This window comes from Danio rerio, chromosome 10, assembly GCF_052040795.2.
Source record: "Danio rerio strain M-AB ecotype USA chromosome 10, GRCz13ab, whole genome shotgun sequence".
Classification (NCBI taxonomy): Eukaryota; Metazoa; Chordata; class Actinopteri; order Cypriniformes; family Danionidae; genus Danio; species Danio rerio.
In genome coordinates, this window is record NC_141030.1 from 14,652,007 (window position 1) to 14,678,977 (window position 26,971).

At 34.9% G+C, this 26,971-nt stretch overlaps 1 protein-coding gene across 2 annotated transcripts in view; it reads left to right on the forward strand.

The window, feature by feature from the left end:
• Nucleotides 1-25,721, forward strand: part of unm_sa34860 (un-named sa34860) — a 196,526-nt gene extending 170,805 nt beyond the window's left edge. For both annotated transcript variants that reach the window (XM_087270253.1, XM_087270254.1), the window contains exons 11-17: nucleotides 102-287; nucleotides 635-696; nucleotides 1,310-1,519; nucleotides 4,362-4,511; nucleotides 13,370-13,563; nucleotides 23,002-23,157; nucleotides 24,535-25,721. In XM_087270253.1, the coding sequence (XP_087126379.1) occupies nucleotides 102-287; nucleotides 635-696; nucleotides 1,310-1,519; nucleotides 4,362-4,511; nucleotides 13,370-13,563; nucleotides 23,002-23,157; nucleotides 24,535-24,640 (1,064 nt within the window). In that variant the 3' untranslated portion in view covers nucleotides 24,641-25,721. The remainder of the gene's footprint in view (nucleotides 1-101; nucleotides 288-634; nucleotides 697-1,309; nucleotides 1,520-4,361; nucleotides 4,512-13,369; nucleotides 13,564-23,001; nucleotides 23,158-24,534) is intronic.
• The last annotated feature ends 1,250 nt before the right edge of the window (nucleotides 25,722-26,971 follow it).

Consider the following 26,971-nt stretch of genomic DNA (forward strand, 5'->3'; position numbering starts at 1 on the left):
TTTATCGCTTCGCAAGGGAAATCTGCCCGAACACAATGAGCCGTTTCATTGTCTGGCTGTGTCCTGCTGCGCTTCACTGCCGCTCTGCCTCGCGGTTGCAGGTGAATTCGGGGAGGTGTGCAGTGGTCTTCTGCGGCTGCCAGGGAAGAGAGAGATCCCAGTGGCCATTAAAACTCTGAAAGCCGGATACACAGAGAAGCAGAGGAGGGACTTCTTGGGTGAAGCCAGCATTATGGGACAGTTTGAGCATCCCAACATCATCCATCTGAAGGGGGTCATCACCAAAAGTGAGTTGCTGTTTTAATGGCATTCTGTTATTTCATGTTTGACTTGGTTTGATGTTGTGAAGTTGGAAGCATTTACAGAGATGACTTGTTTTCACAATACTAATAATTTATATTGATAAATTAGTGTTGATAATTTAATATTGTTGCTAATTGCCAATAAATAGTTATAATAATAATAATAATGATAATAATAATAATAATAATAATAATAAAGTAAAGCCAAACTATTTATTTATTTATTTATTTATTTATTTATTTATCTCTTAGCTTTGAGCTGAAGCTGCTTTAATGTTTTGTTTGTTGTTTGCCTGTCACATAGCAACATGATTATAATTTATATCCCATAGGTAAACCGGTGATGATAATAACAGAATATATGGAGAATGGATCTCTGGACACCTTTCTGAAGGTAAATTCAAGTCAATACATTTAAAACAAATTATCACTTCAAAAAATAATACTATGTTCTGTCATATGAAAGCCACAAAAATTAGATTTGAATTAGCAATTAAGTATTATTTGTAGTTTTACTTTGGTTAGATATTTCTTTGTTACACAACTAATTAAGTAAAGTAAGTAATTTTATCAAATTTAATAAAATTAAATTAGTATTGCAACTTCCTGTAGTGTGTTGTAAATTTAAAGAGGAGACAAAATCTTCGGTAATCTTTAAAGCAGATTTCTTTAATATGAACTCGCCATCTTTGTGGCAATCATTGAAAACCACTGCAGCTTAAGCTTAACTTAGTTTTTTTACACAATTTAGTGGGCATTGCTTATTAGTAGAAATAGAAACTGCCAATACAAGTTTAGTACAAAAATCCTGTTTTTTATGCATTACTTTTGAGACATGATACTGTCCCCTGCACACATGCAGTTAAACCTGCTCCCTCAGAATGCATCTTACAATGTAAAAAAAAAAATCATATATTTATTTAAAGAAATGTGTAATCTTTCAAGCGTAAGTTTTAATGTATCACACTCATTCTTATGTGTATTATTCATCATATCTCCCCCAACAGAAGAATGACGGTCAGTTCACTGTGATCCAGTTGGTTGGCATGCTGCGTGGCATAGCATCAGGCATGCGCTACCTCTCCGAGATGGGATATGTGCACCGTGACCTCGCTGCCCGCAACATCCTGGTCAACAGCAACCTGGTGTGTAAGGTGTCTGACTTCGGCCTGTCCAGAGTGCTGGAGGATGACCCAGAGGCAGCTTACACCACTCGCGTACGTGCTTCACAACACAGACACAATGCACCTCACTGCATGCTTTGTGTTAAAGATGACATATCATAGATATCTGATGTTTTAAGTGATTAAATGTGCCATAAAATCTGGATGTATGCTAGCAAAGTTGAATATTAAGATTTTAGTAGTACATGGAAATAGCCACCAAACACCTGTGTTTGGCCTCTATGTTCGAGCCTCGGCTGGGTCAGTTGGCATTTATGTGTGGAGTTTGCATGTTTTCCCCGCGTTCACCTGGGTTTCCTCCAGGTGCTCCGGTTTCCCCCACTGGTCCAAAGACATGTAGTACAGGTGAATTGGGTAAACTAAATTGTCTGTAGTGTATGTGTGTGAATGAGTGTCAATGGATGTTTCCCAGTGATGGGCTGCGGCTGGAAGAGCATCCCTGAATAAAGCTGCGTTTCCATCCAATGAGTAAAAGCGAACTAAATTGTCAATTCCTGATTAACTGGTGCCAAATATCAACAGTAAAAACTGAATTTGCTGCAGTAGGAAAAGCTGCATCAGTCTTTTCTTCATCTGATAAATAACTTGCGCCTCACGCCTGTTTCACACCGCAAACGTCAGCGGCACGTGAGCAGCGCATGTTTTTTCCATGTCCATGTTAACAGATTAGAGCTTTAATACCGCACGCAGCAGCAGCGTGTCAGAGCGAGGCGTGAGGGTCGCCGAAGCAGCAGTGCAGCGATAGTTTCGGCGCTGGGTCTATTTTTGCTGCGCTGCCCACGCTCAATTAAAGTGACAGTGCATTGATAATGACTAAAACACATTGAATGACAGTAAAACGTAGCAATTTTACCCAATAAATGCATTAATAATGCATTTATATATAGTCATTCAAATTAACTTAAAACGATTAAAAACTGCAACAAACATTTATTTAGGCCCGAACTACAAAACCAAATGTAAAACAATTTTAGTATCAGTTTTGCTTAAGTTGCACACTAGTGTTGTAGGAGAGGGGAAATAGAATATTTACAGGATTTGTAGTCCATAGCGAAGTGTATTGTGGGCAGTGTAGTTCGACACGCATGCTGGATTATGTGAGCTCGCTGTGTTCTGTGCAGCTGAGCAGAGGAAGAAAGTTTTAATGGGCTTTGTTTTATGTTCACTCGAGTTATTTCTACCGGGAGCTGTTTGCACTGTGAATCTGACAACAAGAAAATAAGTAAAAGAATGGCATGCATTGGTTACTTTTGTCTGTCTCATCTTCTGCACGAGCAAGAATTAACGAGCTGTTATTCTGCTGCTGGACATCACTGAAGCGGAGAAAGTAACACTAGTTTGATCATGTATAAATATCATTATAACTATATTGTATAAATATTATTATAACTAGGTCTACAGCAACCTGATAATCAAAAAACAAATGACAACAAATGATATCACAGGCGATTGTCTTCTGACTGTAGACACTTCTCATATAAGCATACAGTACTATTTGATCTATAAAATTTGTAAAATAAACATTTGCAGGTTAAAGAAACAGCATAGGAGGGGCCTTGGTGCAAATGAAAAGCTTAAAAAGTGTATTTGTAGCCTATAAAGAGAGACATGGGTAACTAGATAGAATAGACAGAGATAGGTTGATCTCTGCCGCAGCTGCCGAAGAGCTGCGCGCTGCAGACGCAGCTGGTGTGAAAGGCAAACGCCTGCTACTGCTCGACATACGCGCTGCGCAGGCTCTGCTCACGCGCCGCTGACACTTGCGGTGTGAAACAGGCGTCAGAAAGCAATCCTGACATGCAGTGAACGCGCAGTGGCGTTTGAAGGTATCAGTGGCGATGATTCTGGGGGCCATTAAGAATATAACAACACTAATACTTAAATGGTGAGGCCTTTTAAAATGACCAAAACATTTCAGATGTTTTATAATGTGCTTAGCCTGATGGTTTGTTCATTCACACATATTTTTATCATCACATGATCTCTTTTAACAAAATCTCATGACCTTTTTTATTGTGCATGCTGGAGTTTGTGCAGTAAAAGTGTTTCCATCGCAGTTTAAGCTCATCTATTCTTTTCATATAAAAAGTTTATCCTACTCAAATTTTGTGCTCATCATGGCATTTCCAACAAGCATTTTTTTTTTTTATGCGCATATGCAAAAAAAATAGGTGGATGGAAAAATAGCTAATGTTGTCAAGATTCTTGCCCTGAAAATGCTGGTTCAGTTTTGCAAACATCTTATGTTCCTCAGTTTTGTTTCTCTGTCTCTTTCCTCTGCTTAACTTGATTTCTCAGAGTTCTCTTATTTACCATAACCAATACAATGTTGTCTGAGCTAGAAAAAAAGTTAATTCTTTAGTGTAAAAATTAATCCTTATTTAGCCTAAATATGCCATATAAGCCATTTTCCTAGAGGAGGATAATTAAAGGTTTGCTGATGGCTGACATAATTAGCATACCATTTTTTCTCTCTCTCCCCTGTCATCTCTCTTTCTTGTTTTGGTGTGTTGAAGTAAGACAGAATTCAGCTTTTTATGTTTGTGTGGATGTGTGTGAACTGTCAACAACCTAAATAAAGACACGTCACCTTTCTCTCTCTCTCTCTCTCTCTCTCTCTCTCTCTCTCTCTCTCTCTCTCTCTCTCTTACTCTCTCTCTCTTTTACTCTCTCTCTCTCTCTCTCTCTCTCTCTCTCTGAGTGCAAGAGCTAACATTACGACAGTCAATTAGCGATTAGCATGCAGCCGTCGTCCACAGAGCTAATGCTTCCTGTCACTTTCTCCCTGGCTGACAGCGTTTCTCCTTAGTGATAATCACGTGTTAAGACGCTCTGACAGGCTGAGTTTGTGATCTTGTCTTGGTTTGTCCTGCAGGGAGGGAAGATTCCCATCAGATGGACGGCTCCAGAGGCCATCGCCTACAGGAAGTTCACCTCTGCCAGTGACGTGTGGAGCTACGGCATCGTCATGTGGGAAGTGATGTCGTATGGAGAAAGGCCCTACTGGGAGATGAGCAATCAAGATGTGAGTCTGCTGTCACTGTCTGTCAAAACGGGCTCTTACTGGTGCTACAAGAAGACTTTGTAGTATAAATAAATGAATATATGATATGAATGAATGAGGTTGGCAAGGTGGCTCAGTGGTTAGCACTGTCGCCTCACAGAAAGAAGGTCACTGATTCGAGTCAAGGCATTTCTGTGTGGAGTTTGCATGTTCTCCCCATGTTGGTCTCCTCCGGGGGTTCCGGTTTCCCCCACAGTCTAAACACATGCACCAAACATTAATTGAATAAACTAAATATGAGTGTAGCTTATGAGTGTGTGTGAATGTGTGTATGGATGTTTCCTAGCACTGGGTTGCAGCTGGAAGGGCATCCGCTGCACAAAACATATGCTGGATAAGGTGGTGGTTTATTTTGCTGTGGCAGCTCCTGATGAATAAAGGGACTAAGCTGAAGGAAAATTAATGAATGTATACATGAATGAATAAATGAATGTATGAATGAATTAATGATATTATTTTTTTAATTGCTTGAGAAATGTTTTAGCTGTTCATGAATAACAGGTTTACTTTTTTTTCCTTTTTTTATTAAATAATATATATAAATCTGCCAATTATACATGCTTTCTGCCAAATAATACAGTCTCAATCAATACATTTTCAGAAATAGATGTACAAAAGTTGTTACTGGGTCTGTGCTATTTCATAAGGTAAACATGTGTACCCTAAAAGTCTATATGGCTATTTTAAATGGTTAGTTACCCTAGTTAACCTAATTAACCTAGTTAAGCCTTAAAATGTCACGTTAGGCTGTTGTAACGAAGGGGCTGACACAGAGGGATCCATTTGCAGTATATTTATTAAACACAGTTTAATAAAGACAACCACACAGATGTAATGCGTGTGCGAACTCACATCAAACACAATAGTGTTACGTTAAATGGTTGGCGGCAGGTAACCAAAGTATGAATGTTCAGGCATGGGTCTGAGGCGGGCGGGGAATATCAAGGTCGGTGTTCAGGCTAGAGTTCAAGGCAGGCGGCTTGGATCAAAGTTGGTAATCAGGCAGAGGTACAAGGCAGGCGGCTGGCAGGATGAGGAACAAGGCAAGGTAAGCATCGGGAAAGCAGGCAGTGTAGAGAAACTTCGCAATGAGTGAGTGTTCGTGTGCTGCTTATAAGCGTGAGCGTGGGTGATCAAGTGGATGCGCTTCAGGCAGGGCCGGAGTGGGACTCTTTTTCAGCCCTGGAGTTTCAAGCCTCAGACCGGCCCACCTCAGTTCACGACTGACTATATTAAAATAAGGTCATTTCCAATTCAGTTTCTAATTACAGTACCACGTCTTTTTTTTTTTTTTTTTTTGAGAAAACAGCTGCTTTAGAACTTTAAATGTTCAACAACCCTAACAGTTTTATATGTCTTAACAATAAAAATGAAAAAAAAAAAAAATATATATATATATATACTCAGACGAGGATCAAACTCGGATCGGCGGCGTCGTAATCTAACGTGCTAACCACTGGTCCACCACAGTTGAATAATATCTGAGTAGTATAATCATTAACCTGCAGGCTGGTTATATATAAAACGAGCAGAGCTGCGGTAAAATGATGAATAAGGAGACTGTGGTCAAGTAAATAAATAAATTAATTTAAAAAGTGTGACTGCTGAGAGCAACAGATTCTGGAGCTAGGGACACCGGCCCTCGCGGCCAAAAAATGGACCGGCTCACCAGGAATTCTCCCGGTCCTCCCGATTACCCAATCGGGCCTGGCTTCAGGTGTGCAGGCTGTCAGTGTAAGTGGATGACGTATTGGTTAATAGTCCGGGGATGGTGATCTCTGCTGGCCAGCGAGGGGAATGACTGTGACCGAGTCGGTGACAGCTGTATAGAAGTGTCTTGAAAAAAATCTTGTAAAATAGTATTTACTGTCATCATAACAAAGATAAAACAAATCATTTATTAGAAAGGAGTTATTAAAACTATTATGTTTAGAACTGTGTTGAAAAAAAAAATCTGCTTTCAGTTAAAAAGGAATCGGGGAAAATAAATAGGGGGCTAATATTCTGACTTTAACTATGCTCAAATTATCTAAAATGTTTAAATTAAATAGATTTTATGTACCTTTTATTTATTTGTTTTATTGCTTTTTACTTCAGTCTGTGATACACTGATGAAATTGTCTACATTTATGAAGAGATTGTTTGTGCTTTCTGGTGTGATTTTAGCCTGCGGTCTTTAACACTTCACCACAGTAACAGTTTTCTCACATGAGTTCTGCTGTTTTCTGGAGGGGGAAATGAGAGCGATAGAAAGCTGATGTCTATAAATAGAGTTGGATGCGGGGCTAAACTGGCAGATTTTGGGCTGGTATCGGAGGACAATCAGGGTCACAGGTCTCCTTCTTATTTACACGTGGGTACACTGGGTTTGGGCTTAAAATCTTAGCTTTAGGTTTCAGCTGCAGTGATTTTATTCTTGTCTTTTCTGTGTGAAATGCATTTGATGTGCAGACAGAAATCCATTGCAGTAATGGACTTCCAGCATTGAGTTTCTTTAAATGTAGCTTTTACCAAAAGCTTACATCATCTGTAGTTTCATTGTCATTGTCCAAATGTAAATATGATCTCACTGCTTTTTGAAAAGACATTGATACTTACAAAAAAAAAAAAAATGAAATCTAAACAATTTATAAGTGTCTGGTGTGATGATTTATTAATAGTTTGATGTCAAACAGTGTATTTATTTAAGAAAACATTCATATATAAATAATTAAATGTAATCCAAATTATATTTCTATAATTTGGATAACCAATTTTCTATTTCTAATTACAAAATTATTTTGTCTCTGCCAGCACATAAACATTGTTATTTTCGATAGTAGTTACTGGTACTTGCATTTTTTTATGACAGTACATAATTTTTTTTTATACTTGTATCAAGCTTAAAGTGCAATTTATAGGTTTAAATTGGCTAATTATATTAACTAGGTAAGATAATAATGGATTACAGTGTTGTGCATTGTAGCATTATAGCCAATCAAAAAACAAAAAACAAAAAAAAAACTATATATAGATAGATAGATAGATAGATAGATAGATAGATAGATAGATAGATAGATAGATAAGTGGAGGGCCGTTACCGGCGTTAACGTGCTGCGTTAACACGAGACTCTTAGCGTTAATCTAAAAAAAAAACATATATATATATATATATATATATATATATATATATATATATCGCCATTAATCTATATTCAATATTGGGTTGGAAGCTGGGTCTATTCTATGCAAATTATGATGACTTTCACGTTGATATTTTAACGCGGATGTACACCTGACAGGTAAGCCGTCTGACAAAAAAAGTGTCCCTGAGTCAAATCTCTAGGGATTGCTTGACTTTAACTGCTGAAAGGCAGTTTCACTTTAACTCATGAACATTTCATTCAAACTCTTGACAAACTGGGGTATTACACGCAAATAAGGAGTAAGGACTCATGAAATTATTATGGAATTTAGTAACGCACCCTAAATGGAAAGGAAAAAAATCCCACATTTCGCCGTGTGTGTGTGGTCCTTTACTGACAGCCACCTGTGTGCATCTTGTCAGAAAATATGTCAAAGTCCTACATAATGGTAATAGTTTGATTGCGGTGTTTACTTTAATAATGCCACTAATATATATATATATACTCCACATGTCTTAATTCCATTTCTGTTTAGTTCAGTTATGACTTTAGTTGAGTTAAGGTAATCAAAAATCGCTGTTTCGAGCTTATGTAGGCATACAATTCAAAATTTATGTTTAACTGAATAAACAGTTAGTAAACACAAGTACATCTTATTGAACATCATTTATTTTCATCACTAATTATCATAGTAGAACAGTTTCTCAATCAGTTTGCAATGCATTTTGAAGATGAGCCCCTGGTCTAATGCGCCACCTGGCTTAAGAAACCCATTCTCTAAGACATAATAATTGGGTAGCACACATATTCTGATTGCCTTTGGCAGAATTCTAAAAAGCCAATTTAATTTAAATTAATCTAGAATAAATCCTAGATTAATCTATAGTAATCTAGATTTTTAAAAAATAATCCATGTCTTATATATTTATACAGAACCTTTTAACCCCCCTTTTATTTATGTAGATGTTTTTATTATATATATTTTTAATTTTTTTATATATATTTCCCAACTTCTCAATAGCCCCTTTCACACAGTGATACCGGTAAATATCTGGAAAATTTCCGGAACGACTTTACCGATATATTCAAAAAAACGCTGTTCACACAGGCGAGGACGTTACGGAAATTTTCCGGAAAAGAGCATTCACACATCCATTCCAAAATACCGGTAAATTCTGACATCATTCACCACAAATGAGCTTTAAACGGCTGCGCTTGTATTTGTAAACATTTGCCTAAATTACAAACTCTGTGGATGATCAATATTGTGAACAACTTTCGCAGGATCACTTTCGCATATCGAGATGTTCATAATATGTGCGTGTGCTGGCGCTCACAGGCACACGCAAAGCTTGGAGGTAAACAAACAACGGCTTATCATAAGCATCTCATCGATGATTATTTACACAGTTGGCATAAAGAAGAACATATAAACGTGATCTGACTAACTTCTAGCAGCTAAATGTGTCTGGAAAAATATTCAAAGGTTTTTATTCTCACAAACCGCGCGGACGTAATTGCGTCTGACTGTTGTGATTGGCTAAAGCAGACGTCTCACGTCAGCATGTTCTAGACGTGCATGCGCTTATTACGGTAATCTTCCTTTTGCGTTCACACAGCGCAGCATTCCGGCAAATTGCCGGTAATGTTACAACTTCTCTTTCCGGAAAATAGCCAGAACGAATTTACCGGTATTTTCAAAAAGGACCTGTTCACACATACAACCTTTCCGGAAAATTGCCGGCAATTTTCCGGAAAGGTCTGTATGTGTGAAAGGGGCTAATGTTTAACAGAGCAAGTAATTATTCACATTAAGTCTGATTATATATATTTTTTCTTCTGGGAAAAGTCTAGAATAAGAAAAGTTCTTAATTAAAATAAATAAATAAATAATAAAATAAAATAAAATTTAAGGTCAAAATTATTAGCCCCTTTAGGCTATATATATATATATATATATATATATATATATATATATATATTTTTTTTTTTTTTTTTTTTTTGATAATCTACATAACAAACTATCGTTATACAATAACTTGCCTAATTACCCTAACCTGCCTAGTTAACCTAATTAGCCTGGGTAAGCCTTTAAATGTCACTTTAAGCTGTATAGAAGTGTCTTGAAAAAAATTTATTAAAATATTATTTACTGTCATCATGGCAAAGATAAAACAAATCAGTTATTAGAAATGAGTTATTAAAATTAGAGTGTTGAGAAAATCTTCTCTCCATTTAACAGAAATTAGGAAAAACATGGGGGCTAATAATTCTGACTTATTAATATTTTATTATATATATAATATAATACTTACTTCTTATATTCTAGTCAAAATAAAACAAATAAGACATTTTCCAGACAAATATATATATATATATATATATATATATATATATATATATATATATATATATATATATATATATATATATATATATATATATATATATATATATATATATATATTATCAGATATACTGTGGAAATTGCCTTACTCTGTAAAACATTAATTGGGAAATATTTTGAAAAGAAAAACTAAATTCAAATGGGAGCTAACAATTCTGGCTTCAACTGTATACATAGACACAAAAATTTGTATTCATTACAAATAATTATGTTATCTAACAACATAAAAAAAGAAAAAAAAGTACTAAATTTGTCTATCTCAACAAATCAACTACAGTCATGAGAAATATAACCATTAAAGACACTTATCCTCAGTTGTTAAGATTATAAAATCACAACAAACCATGTCTATCTCTCTAATCTTGTGCATCATTAGTTAATAACTCACAGCGATTCAGTCATGTTTGTTTCCTCTATTGAAAAGCACACAGTACATGTCGATCCGCCGCCTCTCTGTCTTTTGTAATGTAGATGCTCATGTCATCATATGTCAGATGCGTATGAAATGACAAGTATATTTGCAGCAGAGATGAAACAGGCTTTAGTTTCTCCAGCGTCTCCCAGAAGGAGATGCACACAGCAGTCATGGTTTTATCAAGCACCGCTGACCTTTTTTCCAGCTTTACAGTTGCAGTGACGGCTTCATCTGCGCTCCATCATTAATCTGTTTCACTCACGCTTGGGAATGGAGTGCGTTTTTGATGTTTTATTGAAAAGTTTCTGGAGGGTTTCTCTCAGATCTCGGCTTCCTCTGTCTGTCTGTCAGTCTCTGTTTTGCCTGTGTTTTCTTCTCTCCATGAGGGATTGCTCTGCTTGTTGTAGTGTTGCTCTTGTTGAGGGTTTTAGTTTGGGGAGAGTAGAGATACTCTTTAATGATTCAGGCTTCTGGTTTGTTTTGGTAACTTTTGAATGATAGAAGATGTTAAAGTGATACAATAGACTTGTCAAAAATTGCCCTATGAACAGAACATCCTATGGTTAATTTACATTAATAATATAGTTTAATTTGCATTAATTATACATTTATATTAATTATATGATTTGTCAGCTGATACTCTGCTAAAATGTTATGCATAAGTATAATAAACACTGGATTTTATAGTAATATTTAAATGTAAATAGTAAAATGTGTAATATAATTTACATATTTCAGAATTTATGCCTAAGAAATATAGCCCAAAAAAAGCAAAAATATTTTTGCAATTAGTTTTGTATTTATATTTTTTTTTGTTTTTTATTTCTTTATTTATGTTTAGTATGTTGTATGTGAACTAATTAATTCAACTTAGTTTTATAATATGCATAAACTTCACTATATAATGACATTACAAGCATATCAAATCTCATTGTCTACTGAAGTAAAATTGCTCAATGGCAAATTAATCTAAAAGTTTAAAATCAAGATGCAATTATAAGTTAGAATGAAGTCAGTAACATGTGCCTAACATGTTTTATGGTTTTCATGCATAGATATTTACATTGAATGTCACCTTCGCTATTGGTGTCTATTGGAAAGAATGTGTCAATGGAGCCACCATGTTAGTACAGGGTAGCACTTCATGAAAAGCATGTAGAACCAAGATGCATTGGAGAACTGGCCATTCAGAGCCAGAGATGTATACATATATTGATCGGTTGTGTTCCTGGTGGTCAGTATACAAATATTTTTTTTTAAAATTACGATTATAATTTTACACCACTTTTCTACTCTGTATCTAATTTGTGTCCTGAAACACACCCACTTTCCCCTGTTCACTTCTCATTTTAATGGAGAAAGCGATTAATTTGTGAATAAATAATTATATAAGTTTGCTTGTTACACCCGTACACAGTGCTACACCCGTACACAGCACTAAAGTCCAGCATTTTCACATTAGTTTTAGTCTTGACTAGTGCTGTTAAATGACATTTGTCCTGGGAGCACTGTACAAATATGGTGGCACTTTTGACACAAGCTAAGGGTATGTGGCATCTATTGTATCCATCTATGGCTCGCATGCTTTAGCATGTTGCTAACATATTAAATATCAGTTAAATGAACTAGCATAATGTTAGAATGTTTCTATTATGTTTAGCACACTGGAAACATATCAAGATGCTATGTTTCAGGCCTGTTTAAATAGATGGCTAACATGTTTAGCATGTTATGACATGAATTTGCACATCTCTTTAGCCTTTTTATGACAAATTTGCATAATATTGGGCTGGTTCTAACATTATTTAGCACATTACCATGTTGCAGCATGACTAAAAGGATTAGTTGCTAGCATGTTTATCACTTGGTTTTTTATTTTGTTATCTCGAATTAGCATGTTGCTGTTATGTGCCAAGCAAAATTTACCATTAGCCTACTATGAAAATGCTTTTATTATTTTGTTATATGTTACTGGCATGTTTACCACATACCATGACTTAGTATGATAATGGCTTGCATTTTGCTTAGGAATTATCATGACAAACATATTTTAGCATGCAAGCTAACATATATTGTCATTTTGCTACCGGATAGCTATCTAAAATTGGTAACATAATGAATTGGTGCTTTTCCAGCATGTTTTAGGATGGATTCCAACTTTTCTAATGTTTTACGTGTCACTAGGATAAATTAACAATATCAGTAATTGCAATAATTAGTAATAATTAACTTGTAGCTAAAAGGTATACACTTAGGTGAAGGTATACATTATTGCTAATGTAAATTGCATTGTTGCTGTTATTCATTCTTTCATTTTCTTTTTGGCTAAGTCCCATTATTAATCAGAGTATTTTTACAGTAGACTGACGCCAACTTATCCAGCATCTGTTTTACACAGCAGTTGCCCTTCCAACCCCAATCCAGCACTGGTAAACCGTTGCTACTGGTAACTAGTATTTAAACACTGCTGACATGTTTCGCCATGTTGCTACCAGTTAAATAACTAGCATGTCCCAGACATACATTGGTAAGTTGCTAGCATAAAGTTAGCATTAGTTAGGATGCTGCTAGCTTGTTCTAAATTATGACCAACATACTCTACGAGAAATTAACATGCAACAGTGCCAAGTCCCATGTGTACTTTATGCGTGTAGCATTTGTATTCTGTAGTTTTTGTTGATAACATCCAAATATGTCAATTTTGGGTTGCTGGTTAATTGAGAGTGAGAGCAGTAGAAAGGTCAATGTGAGGACTTTGGTATCCAGCAGCTACTCCTGAAGCAGAGGAGTCAGTGTTTGGACACGTACCGCACATCATATATTTATTGTGGAACATGATGTAAAGTGCTTGCAATCTTTTCTGTTGTCTCAGGTGATAAAGGCAGTGGAGGAGAACTACAGACTGCCGGGGCCCATGGACTGTCCGACCGCCCTCTATCACCTCATGATGGACTGCTGGCAGAAAGACAGGAACAGCCGGCCCAAATTTGAGGAGATTGTCAGCTTATTGGACAAGCTCATCCGCAATCCAAGCAGCCTGAAGGGTCTTGTTAACCCATCTAACAGGTAATAGACCAGCTGTTATTGTCAGGATTTTTATTTATTTATTTGTGTAACTATCTTCTTTTGATATTCTTACCCAGACTCGAAGAAACATGCCTATCCTGGCATTTTTGTTCCAAAACTTTACTTATACTTGCTAAAATAGCTGAAAAGATCAGTCAAGGGAGTAAAAAGGTAAAAGGGTTAGTTCAGCCAAAAATTAACCCCCAAGACCTTTGTAGGGCTGCACGATTCTGGCTAAAATGAGAATCATCTTTTTTTATTTATTTATTTATTTATTTATTTATTTATTTATTTATTTATTTATTTATTTATTCATTTATTTATTTATTTATTTTTGCTTAAAACCAAGATCACGATTTTCTCATGATTCTGTAGATGTTAAATAAAGATTAATATGAGTAGGCTTTTATTGTTGTTATTTCTCAAACATATGGTAAAACAACAATAATAATATTAGGCCTAAGTGTACTGTTGGTTAAAACGCTAAATTTTGTAGAGACTTTGAATAGTAGACTTTGACTTTAGTGGAACATACTTTAAATATGACTTGTTTGTTAATTCACTGTAAAGTGATGACATCACAGCCATTCCGAATTCTAAAATTTTATTATTTTGTTTTAAGACATATGCTTGTCATTTGTCATTGACAACATTATTAGACCCTTTTTCCACTGGTAAAAGAAGGCAAGTCACTAGCCGCTTTCACACAGTGATACCGGTAAATATCTGGAAAATTTCTGCAATGACTTTACCGGTAAATTCAAAAAAGCGCTGTTCACACAGACGAGGACGTTATGGAATTTTTCCAGAAAAGAGCATTCACACATCCATTCCAAAATGCCGGTAAATTCTGACATCATTAACCAGAAATGACCTCTAAACGGCTGGGCTTGTATTTGTAAACATTTAACTACATTACAAACTCTTAGGATGGATCAGTATTGTGAACAACTTCAATGAAAACATATAGAGAAACACTTTTGCATGTCGAGATGTACATGATATGTGTGTGTGCTGGCACTTTGGGCGCTCACGGGCTGTTTCACGAGCACACGCAAAGCTTGAAGGTAAACAAACAACGCATTATCATTAACATTTTAGTGATAATTATTTACACAGCATTAAGATGAACATAGAAATGTTGTCTGACTAACATCTAGCAGCTAAATGTGTCTGGAAAAATATTCAAAGGCTTTTATTCTCATAAACCGCGCGGACGTGAATGCGTCTGACTGTTCTGATTGGCTAAAGCCGACGTCTCACGTCAGCACGTTCTAGACATGCACGCGCTCTTTCCGGCAATCTTCCTTCTGCTTTCACACAGCGCAGCATTCCGGCAAATTACCGGTTATGTTACAACTTCTCTTTTTCGGAAAATAGCCAGAACGAATTTACCAGTATTTTCAAAAAGGGCCTGTTCACACATACACATTCTGGGAAATTGCCGGTAATTTTCTGGAAAGGACTGTATGTGTGAAAAGGGCAATTATCAGATTTGGGCAGCACGATGGCACAGTGTGTAGCACCATTGCCTCAGCAATAAGGTTGCTGGTTCGGTCCTGGTTGGGTCAGTTGGCATATCTGTGTGGAGTTAGCATGTTCTCCCCGTTCTCCCACAGTCCAAAGACATGCACTATAAGTGAATTGAATAAACTAAATTGGCTGTAGTGTATTATTGTAAATGTAAGAGTTTATGGGTGTTTTTCGGTGTTGGGTTTTAGATGGTAGGGTATCCGCTGTATAAAACATATGCTGGATAAGTTGATGGTTCATTCCGCTGTAGTAACCCCTGATTAATAAAGGGACTAAGCCAAAAAGAAAATGAATGAATGAATTATCAGATTCCCTCTTGCATTATATTAAACATTATACAGGCTGGAGTGGTTATATTGACGCAGTAAACAGTTATTTTCATACTTTGTTTTTGCTATAAAAAAAAACAAACATAGCAAGCGCTTGTCGTAATCATAACTATACAATGCGATTTGATCGTTTTAAATGATGTGTGCGTTCAGTTCAATTTTTACTGTCGAGTGTGCTTATGGCTGCCGTCGCTTTGTGAAAAACAACATACTGGCAAAAGGCTAAAACACTTTCCGCGCAGCTCCCAAACCATCACTCTGTGCAACAAACTGAACATTATTTACAACTTTATTACCTGTAAAGTAGACATTATTGGCGGGCAGTCCTCTCAGTAGTAAACAAACAGTTCATAAGCTCATGTGTGATTTTGTGGACACGAATATGTCATTACATTAAAGGGCACCTTAATCTTAATCAGATTTAGCATAAGTGTTTTGCGTCTCCAGAATGTGTCTGTGAAGTTTCAGCTCAAAACACCCATCAGATTTTTCATTATACCTTTTACATGATTCTATTTTATACATTTTTGCACCAGGGGGTGTTTTTTCGTACTGCGCCTTTAAGGCTAGTCCTCCCCGCCTACCTTTTCTACATGCCTCAATCTCCTCCCTCGGCTGCGTCAGACAACAGACAGACAGAAGAAGATCTCACGTAGCGTTTGTGAGAAAAAACTACAGTAAGAACTTTACCAATGAGTATTTGCTGTGCCGTTGCATCGATGAGTCACACACAATGTCATTACAAAGTTTACACGCGCACACACTCAGATACACAGCGCAGACACACACACACACGCAGACACACACACACACTAATAAGATTATAAACGTGACTACCGACACATGTTAATACGCGCAGCTGTCAATCAATTCGTTAGGCGGGGGACCGCACTCCTACATCAAGTAGTGGTCGGTCTGAAAATCGCTCCAATTGGTCTACTGTTTTTATGTTGTTAAATTAAAAAAAAAAAAAAAAGACCTGAGAGTGTTTATATTACCCCAATATGATGGTCTATACACTATATCTACACATATGTCTGTCCAAACAGCTTGAAAAGTTGAGTGTTCACCACAGGTGCCCTTTAAGACAAAAATTACAAGTTTAAATGAATTATACCTTATAAAAACAAAATGAGACGCCTTTAATGCCATTTAGAGGTGTCCATGTTGCTAAACAAAGTATATAAACAATGTAAAGACTTGTCCAACTGGCTTTACGCTTCTCTATTTACGTTGAAATTTTAATTATAATTTGAATATTACAAATGCTGGATTAAGTTTGTGTGTAGACTCTATTGCGATATGAATAGCATTTATGAAAGTGCACAATGCCTTATCATTTTCCCCAAGCCAGACAGAATCTGCAGATTAATAATTAATTAATAATATTATTATTGTTTTTTTTCTCTCTTTTTTTTTTTTTTGCAGAATGATTTTGAGAGAATAGTAGCTACAAATTTAACACTCAAAATATTTGTTTCATAAAACTTTTATTCAAGTGACCACTGTAAATTAATTAGAAATGCTTGTATAGTAAACAAAAAGTAGCTTGTCTGCAGCAAACTAAAAATGTAAATTTTCCAACATCAATGATGGCCATGCATAAAGTTTCTACTCCTGCTAGATTACACCATGTCCTAATAACCCGCAGTAGGGGTGTCAAAATTAATTGTTTCTTCAATGCATCGCGATGCAGACGTCAACAATTCGGTATTGGTTAGGTCATAATGGGTTATTATGTACTGACATCATTTATCACATATTAGTTAAATGCAGTAGCTTACTATGCCGAGGGAGGAAACCATGTGTAATTAAAAAGTAGCTAACAATTCGCTGCTTGTGAGTTTGCTGGACAGTCTTTCACTGACAGGGAAGTTCATCAGAACCCAGCTAGAAAAAAAAAAGCCGTAAACTCTCTCTTTCTCTCTCTTGACTGTTACAACAATACCGTTACTTGTGGATCTAGACATGAGCGTGTCTGCAGAGTGAGTTTTCTCCACCATCCATCGCTGTCTATAATGGATCAGCTGATTGCCGCAACCGTTTAACATCAGTGTCTGTGTTACTGTGTCTGCTGAACTACGCCAGAGTCATGTTGACCATTAGAGCCAGTTGCAGCATTTTCTGTTGAGCGTGTGTTTAATCATAGGCATTTTAGAATGCTCAAAACAAAATCAAACAGCATCAACAACGCTCAAAAAGCAAGCGGGATAATATTTACATTTATTTATTTGCTAAAAATGCTCATGTTGCTCTGTGCATGCACTTTAGTTTTGTTCAATACATTCAAAAAGAGTGTTTTCTTTGAGCAGGTAAAATTAATGGCACATTATATCTGACTGCTTGTATTAAAGGGTAAAATTGTATTACAAATAATATATATAAACATGAAAAAAAAACGCATGCATTCGTAAGTTCAGAAATCGGCTTCAGGCCTCTTTCATATGTGGAAATAAATCAGATGTAAATTGTGTATGTGACAATGCAACTATCATGTAAACAGGCAGATTGGATTTATTGAGGCATTCCGTTTTGTACGTCATTAAACTTGTGACAATGTGATACTTCTCCATGGTTTAATGATGTAGAAGGAAGAGCGTGTGTGTGCTAATCCTAAAATTTCAGACCCACTGCTCCTCAATAAAGCCCGCCACAATTTGCTCCCAACAGAGCGGAGATCTCTCTCATATTCACAAATTCCTCTGAATGGTGGAGGACCACATATATAAACAATGGGTGCAAGCTGCGATGACGGCCCTTTGCCTCTGCCTCCGCCTCAAAGTTTGAAATTTGGGAGAATTTTGCATATTCTGCGGAGCTTCAAGCTAGACAATGTCTTCCATCATGGCTAGTGTGGCGCAAATGCTAGAACTCGCCATTACACATGAACGATGACGTAAATTGTATTGCAAGTTTAAACACATGAATCAGATATTGGACACAATTAAAAGAACGTGTAAACGGACAGGCAACAAAATCAGATATAGGCACCAAATCAAAATTGGGCATCAAGCCCTGGCAGTGTAAACATGGCCTTACTTGTGGTAGGGACACAATATGTGTAATTGCTCTTTTGGATTTTATTCTAGGAAAGTGATCCACACATCTTATAAACTGGAAATTTGTTGGTTTAATATATGAGCTGACATTTTTGAGAATAGCAAAGGCAAAATCAAAAACATGTATCAAGACTTTAAATGCCTTATCTTCATCAAGGCTATTACAGTAATAATTCTCAAAGGCGATTGCAATTGAATATGATTGTACTAAGCATTTACAGGGCATTTCACTTTGCAAAACATGGTCATATTGCCATAGACACATTTATTCCAAAGCCTGGCCTGGATTGCATTCTCCTTTATTGTTCTGAGTATATGCTAATGATGTTGTTGTTTACAGCAGATGATTAATGTAGACGGTGAGATCATGATGTCAGGTCTGTGAAATATTGATAACCGTGGGTTAACCATCCTGGTACATGGCTGTCACAGAAAATCAAGGCTTTAATGACACTTGTGACAAATGCGCAGTCACATTCCGTGATTTACTGACGAGTTAAACAGAAGCGACAGTGTGCAAATGACTTCCAATTACTGTGATTATACATATCCGATACATTTCCTGCATCTGAAGCGTTCGGCGTTCTTACATGTGGGATTCATCCATTATCAGTAATTGTGTTATGCGATTATGTTCAGGTTTAATATGGAATTGATTTGCAGTCTGGGAATGTTTCTGGAGCCGAGAGTGTTATTGCGTTGTAATTTTCTTTATTTGCCTTGGATGATAATATTAGCAAGTGTGGCCACTCATTAGGGCCACAGCAATGTTTATAGTCATGATAAGATTTAATTTAGCATGGTATGAAAGCAGAATTATAAGATGAGTTACATGGAAATATGTATTGTTGATGTTTCAAGTGTTTTGTTTGATATTAAATTGAGTTAAAAAGTCTGGGCCACCATGGTCAAAATTTTATTATATAAGCATAACATATTTCTAGAAAAGGTCTGTTTCAGACTTTTAGACTTCACTATGTGTTATAGCACAGTTATTTTAGCATGCTATGGACTGAAATAAAAATAGTGTTAAATGTATATATCAGGGCTATTCAATAAGTTTGTTATGGCAGCCAGTTCATGAAAAGCATCCCAAATGAGGGGCCAGAGAGATATGACTTGCAATATAAGTGATGAAACAACAGCAATATAAGAGCCCGTTTGCTGTATTTTTGCTCCTTAAGACACACACATTGGCTTTTTTACCATAAAACATTAATATGTTGTATTTTAAAACTGCATAACATTGTACATTGTATATTTAAATATTGTATTTCGAAGCACAACAAAATCAGTGTATTGCCCAAGTAGGTTTCTTGTACATTCAAACACATTTATATGTTATGTTTTGAAATGCATAAAAACTAGGGATGCAACAATTATAGATTTTGGTTGTAGGATTATAGTCTGAAGAATAATCATGGTTTTATGGTTATCATGGTAATTATGAATTTATTAAATTCAAAACACTACTAGTTTTGAAAATTACATGACAACTTATATTTTAAATTGTGGTTTAAATTTGAATTTGTGCTCAGTAACCAAACACAGCACACAGTAATAATAAAAATAAACTACTGTCAATTTCTCTATTAGGACTTAAAAATAAATTAAATAATTTTAGATTTAAACTTGAATGATAATTTTACAATGAAAATAAATGACAAAACAATTAAAAAAATAAATAAAAATAAGAATAAATAAAAATAGTATTTGTCTAATCTTAATTTAAGCTATATATTAGCTTAGAATTTAAATGAACAGTTGTTATCATCTGCGTTCATACACACATACTCATTTTAATAATTTGTAAATATTCATCTAACGTAAATCCTAACAAATCCTTTTGATTACATTGCACATCTCCATTCGAAATAATTTAACTTGCATGCAGAAAAGACGCAATATGTGAACGGTCTGCTGCTAATGTTAATCCAATGCAATTCCGAAAATCATCATTAGTTTCAAACATAGTTTGTTGATTTGGCATTTCCAAATCCGTCGTTCCAACAAACATTTGCAAACTTCGTCACAAAATTGTATGATTGCAACCTCTGCCACTGTAGTTAGAAAAATAGTTCCTGGCTGTGTTCTATTCCCAGTTAGACCCCCACCTCACCCCCCACACACACACAATTTACTTTCTAATAAATAATAAATATTTAATGTCATTTTTTTTATAAATAGCCTCATTATTTATTTATTTATATATGATATTAGAATATGTGTTAGCTTTTGTAACGTACCCCTGTTTGCTTTTATTTAAAGAGGAACCAAATACTTTCTGAACTTAGTAAATTTTACTTAGAGGAATTTGTTGTGTTTAGTTTTAAAAAGGCCCCCACAGATACGCGTTGTGTCACACCAAAGTCTAATTCTTACAGGGACTTTGGTCATACCATCTCTAAACATTTAAACAACTTTGAGGGATATTGATAACGATGTTTAGGCATTTGTTCTTGTTGCTAGGAAATGCACGCGCGTACACAGACACACACACACAGCGTGCACAGGACAGTGCAGCCGGAGCGACTCCCTTCAGATTCAACATGCATTCATCAAATTTGCTTAAACTAAGCGTTCTAAAGTATGGCTGTATTTCATAAGGATTCTGACACATCAATGCGAAGCAGACGCTTTACAAAAATTGTGTTTAAGGGGGAAACACGTCAAACCTAATGAAACATTTGAGGGCGCATGCTGAAAGGCAAAGAAATTTGCTGTCTTTGACAGCTTGCAACATCATATGGCACTTTGGCAGATTATACTCCTGTTAAGAGTCTACCATGTAAACAGCGATTTTTGATTACCTTAAAGGTACCACCGAGTCACGAAATGGAGAGGTTTTTCTTTCAAATCACCATGCTGTATCAAATTCCAATAAAACAAAGGTCAAAAGTTACTAAATGAAACTTACGAAATTAGATGAAACTCTGGAGGAAACGCTGGAGAGCCTGGTAATGCGACATTAATTGTTTTATACTGAAACTTGTCTTTGATTTCTTTGCACGTTGAACACACGTTGACCACAACAGGAAAAAAACTGTGACTGCTTTAATTGCATTTATTTTTTTTACGCGTTAAATGTTTCAAACTAATTTTGCATGCGTTAATAAACTATATATAATATGTTTATTTTAACTATCAAAATGAGTGTAGTAATTATGCTTTTATTTTAGTTATCTATAAAAGCCTAATTCAAATTAGAAATATAAAAAACATATTAAAATATTACATGTTTTACAGTGTAGTATTAATACGTAATAATTTTGTAGTAAAAATATTTTATTGCTGTTGCTTTTTTTTTTTAAATTTAGTTGTTTTTGTCATTTCTCCAATAAATTATTATGTTTATATATAACCCTGGAACTTATTCTTACCATGAAAATGTAATTAATTTAAATGTAATTGTTTTCATTGAATTTATTTTCAATTAAATTAAATTTGCATCATGTTGGCTCAGTGGGTAGCACAATCGCATTATAGCATAAAGGTTGCTGGTTTAAGCCTCCGCTGGGTCAGTTAGCATTTCTGTATGGAGTTTGAATGTTCTGCCTGTGTTTGCGTGGGTTTCCACTGGGTGTTCCAGTTTCCCCGACAGTCCAAAGACATGTGCTATAGGTGAATTGAGTAAGCTAAGTTGTCTTTAGTGTAGGTGTGTGACTGAAGGCTGATTTATACTTCTGCGTCACACACCGGCGTATGCTACGGTGCTGACGCATAGCCCTTCGCTGTGGCCGTAGCCATCACTGACGTACACCTCTCAAAAAATGTAACTACACGTCGCAACAACGCGTAGCGCAAGCTCTGTGATTGGTTGGCTTGGTAGCGCTGACGAGTTGGGGCAGGACCGAGAGCCGCGCGAATGGCGCGAACCCAATGTAGCGATTGTTTACAAGTGTGGAGTCCCGTGAAGGAGCTCTGGATAGAAAGTTTTGTTTTGTGTTTACCTCATAGTTATAGTTGTTGCACGTCTGCCGGTTCCTGCCTCAAAATGAGCGAGTTTGAGCCACTTGTACATCGCGGAAGTGTTCAGGAAAAGCAAAAAAGCAGCGAAGAAACTCGACACATAGGAACATTTACACCTCACTGCTAACTAGCGTTTCGGAAGTGTTAATGCAGACCAACAGAGACAGCGGGCAAAAGTATAAATGCACAGCCATGCGCATTGCATGCGCCGTGGGTTACACCAGTCACTTGACGCAGAAGTATAAATCAGGCTTAAGTGTGGATGGATGTTTCCCAGTGATGGGTTGCAGCTGGAAGGGCATCCGCTGTGTAAAACATATGTATAAGTTGGCGGTTCATTCTACTGTGGTGACCCCAGATTAGTTAAGGGACTAAACTGAAAAGAAAATGAATTAATGTATTATATTTAACAATTCTGTGAGTCTGTTTGCAGAAATTGCATGCAATTGTGGCTTTTTTAAGTTACATATTTATATAAACCTATCAAATGGTACAAAAATTATCCTTCAAGTCATCTCAAATCAGAAAATGTTTTTGTCTCTCCACAGAGTGTCTAATCTGTTAGTGGAGCAAGGCAGTCCAGAGGGCTGTGTGTTCAGATCAGTGGAGGAGTGGCTGGAGGCCATCAAAATGGGTCGATACACTGAGCTTTTCATGGAAAGTGGATACACTTCTCTACAAGTAGTCACTCAAATGACCTTGGAGTAAGTCATCCGTCAGGGAAAAATGACTTTGTGAAAGCATGACCTGTATTTTCTCTTTTATTCAGGGAATTCAAGGTACATCTGGCTGTTGTCATTTTTACATGATTGTTGTAATTTTTACGTGATGCTGACTGGACTGTAATTAGAAAGTAACTAAATAGCTGAAAGACCACATTAATCATAGTTTTTTTGCAGCAGGTAGTAGTTATGGTATATATATATATATATATATATATATATATATATATATATATATATATATATATATATATATATATATATGGTATATATATATATGGTATATATATATATATGGTATATATATATATATATATATATATATATATATATATATATATATATGGTATATATATATATATATGGTATATATATATATATATGGTATATATATATATATATATATATATATATATATATATATATATATATATATATATGGTATATATATATATATATATATATATATATGGTATATATATATATATATATATATATATATGGTATATATATATATATATATATATATATATATACATACATATATATATATGGTATATATATATATATATATATATATATACACACACACACACACATATATATATATACCATATATAAAAAAAAAAAAAATATATATATATATATATATATATATATATATATATATATTTTTTTTTTTTTTTTTTTTTTCTTGGAGACACTTTAGAACATAAAGCTATACCTTTTAAAGTAAATACCTTTTCATAGCAAATCTGTAAAACTGAAAAAAAATTTGATGTGGTCTTTATATATATATATATATATATATATATATATATTTTTTATATACTTTTAAATTTTTTTATTTAGTTTTATTTATTTTTTTATAAAATATATTTATTGTATTAAATTATATATTATATTATATTATATTATATTATATTATATTATATTATATTATATTATATTATATTATATTATATTATATTATATTTATATTTATATTTTTCCCAGAGCTGTGTGTATTTGATGTTTTTCTCATTTAATACATAATGGTTCAAAATGTACATTTATAAAATATATAAATGTGTATCCACAAATGTATGTACAGGAGCTGTCACTGGGGCAGTACCTTTTTCAACGGTAGGTATTTGAACCTAAAGGGTACCTCAAAGGCACTTTTGGGCACTAATATGCACCATTGAGTTACCACTGTGGACTATTAGGATATAAATATGCATCTTTTGAAAAGGTACTGCCCCAGTGACCTTTACCTTTATAGCTCCTGTACCTTTATTTTTGAGAGTGCATGTATGTATTTGTACATGTTTGTTTTCTTCCAGCTGTAAAATGACTGATTTCCTTGTTCTTTTACAGAGATCTTCGGCGGGTCGGAGTCACTTTGGCAGGCCATCAGAAGAAGATCCTCAACAGCATTCAGGAGATGCGGGTCCAGATGATGAACGCCACTATGCCCATCTGAGGCTCACACCAGCCTCCAGCAGTAGCCTAGCACTTTCTACAAACACTTATTTATTGAACGGAACTATTTAACGAAGAAACCTGACAACGGACAAATCGGCGACGGTCTTCGTTTTTTTTTTTTTTTTTTTTCTAGAACTCTCACTGAGGAGCTGGACCGAAACGTTGAGTGCTGTTTATTTTGGAAAAGTGTGGCACATCTCCAGGTAGGACCACTGACTCGGGATCAGGCGTCTCTGGGCTGAATGTATAGCATTTTTCCACGACCTCATTCAACAATGTTAATACCTCCGGAATGAGAGACTGCGTTGGACTTTTATTTTTTTTTGCTAAGGTGAATTTTCAGCAGTAAAAGACTAAAGTCATATCAATTGAAAATATGGCAGTATTAAACAAAGCAATAGTAGATTTCCAGCTCAATGATCGTTGATGTTGCTTCGTTCTCAATTTTTACTTCCTTGTTTTTAAAAGGCCAGTCAAACACTGTGCGATTTTTGTCCTATTTAGAATTGAATTTGTCAATTTTTTCAGTTAGTTGAAAGAAATTCTGATATGTCTGAAATGTTGTTCCCTTTTCAAACAAAGCTACAAACTGACTAGCATTAATTCAGTGTTTCTGATCTCACTCCATCTGAAAAAAGATAACAATATTCATAGACTACACTACTATACTATACTTTAACACTGAGTTCAGAGCTCCTTCGAAATGAGTAGAATTAACTTCCAGTAAATTTGAACTAACTACACTCATTTGATTTGATAAATTGCAATATATATATATATATATATATATATATATTTATATATATATATATATATATATATATATATATATTTTTTTTTTTTTTTTTTTTTTTAAGACGTTTCTGAAGACAATCACCTACTTCACGTTTAACTTTAACACTTAGTTCAGAGCTCCCTCGAAATGAGTAGAATTAACTTCCAGTAAGTTTGAATAAACTACACTCATTTGATTTGATAAATTGGAACATATATATATATATATATATATATATATATATATATATATATATATATATATATATATATATATATATATATATATATATATATATATATATATATATATTTTTTTTTTTTTATATATATATTTTATATATATATATATATAAATATATATATATATATATATATATATATATATATATATATATATATATATATATATATTATATATATTTTATATATATATTTTTTTATATATATATATATATATATATTTTTTTAAGGAGGTTAATGGTCTGCAGCTTAACAGTAATGCACCCTTTATTAAATGCTATTAAACTACCATATACTGCAGGTTATTTGTCACTTTTCTGAAATATGACCCATAAAGCTGGATTTACGTGAAATGCCCGTTTATACTTGAGCGTGTGCCATTTTTGTACTAATATTTGAAATAACATGATGAAACAGTGGTGAAGAAGTCAGCGCATGGAGTTGCTTAGTACATCAATCTAATTATAACTTCCTGTAAAACAAAAAGCTTGTGGACAAATTTGGAGAACCCTCATGATAATTTTTGCTTTTACTACAGTTATATAAATGAGTCATTTTGGCTGCATTTTATATTTCCATGCCAACTTCGTGTTTAATGCAAAACCTTATGTACAATAAAAAATGTACAAAAATACCATTTACAATGCCAACCGAAATTAGGTTGTTAGTACTCAAAGCATTTTATCTATGCTACCAATACCAATGAAACCTACCACCGATGACTTTCATCGGCTCATGTCTGGAGAAAAAAAGTGCATGTAAACACACCAAACGGAAGGCAGTCGACTGATTCAAGAGCGAATGTTCTGTGTCTGTGCAACAGGGCATGTCTTTCCCCACCGCAGAGGGCAGTATCTGTTTTCTTGATCAGAAAAAAAAAACAAAAAACGGAACTTCCAACAAAATGACGTAATGACCAATGCGTAATAAACATGAATTGGGCCAACGAGCTCCAACAAATGGGCAACTGGAATACACCAAGCAAACTAGCAGTACCAACACTGACCGATGGACTGATGAAGTGGGCAAGGGATGTTTATAAAACCCACACCCAGGGTTAAACCCAGTGTATTTTGATAGCTTTAGCCAGTTTTATACTATGAGGTTTTTGCTCACTTGACTCTGATTGGCTAATAAACATTTGAAAACGTACAATTATTTTCAGATCAACGCACAAAGTAGTTTCTTCAGATGTTGGGCGTATTACCGTTCCATTTCACTATACTAAATTATTGCGGTTATCACACAGGCAAAAAATGTAATCTAAACATAAGGCTGTGAATGAGATGTGTAAGTAACTCATCACAGAAAC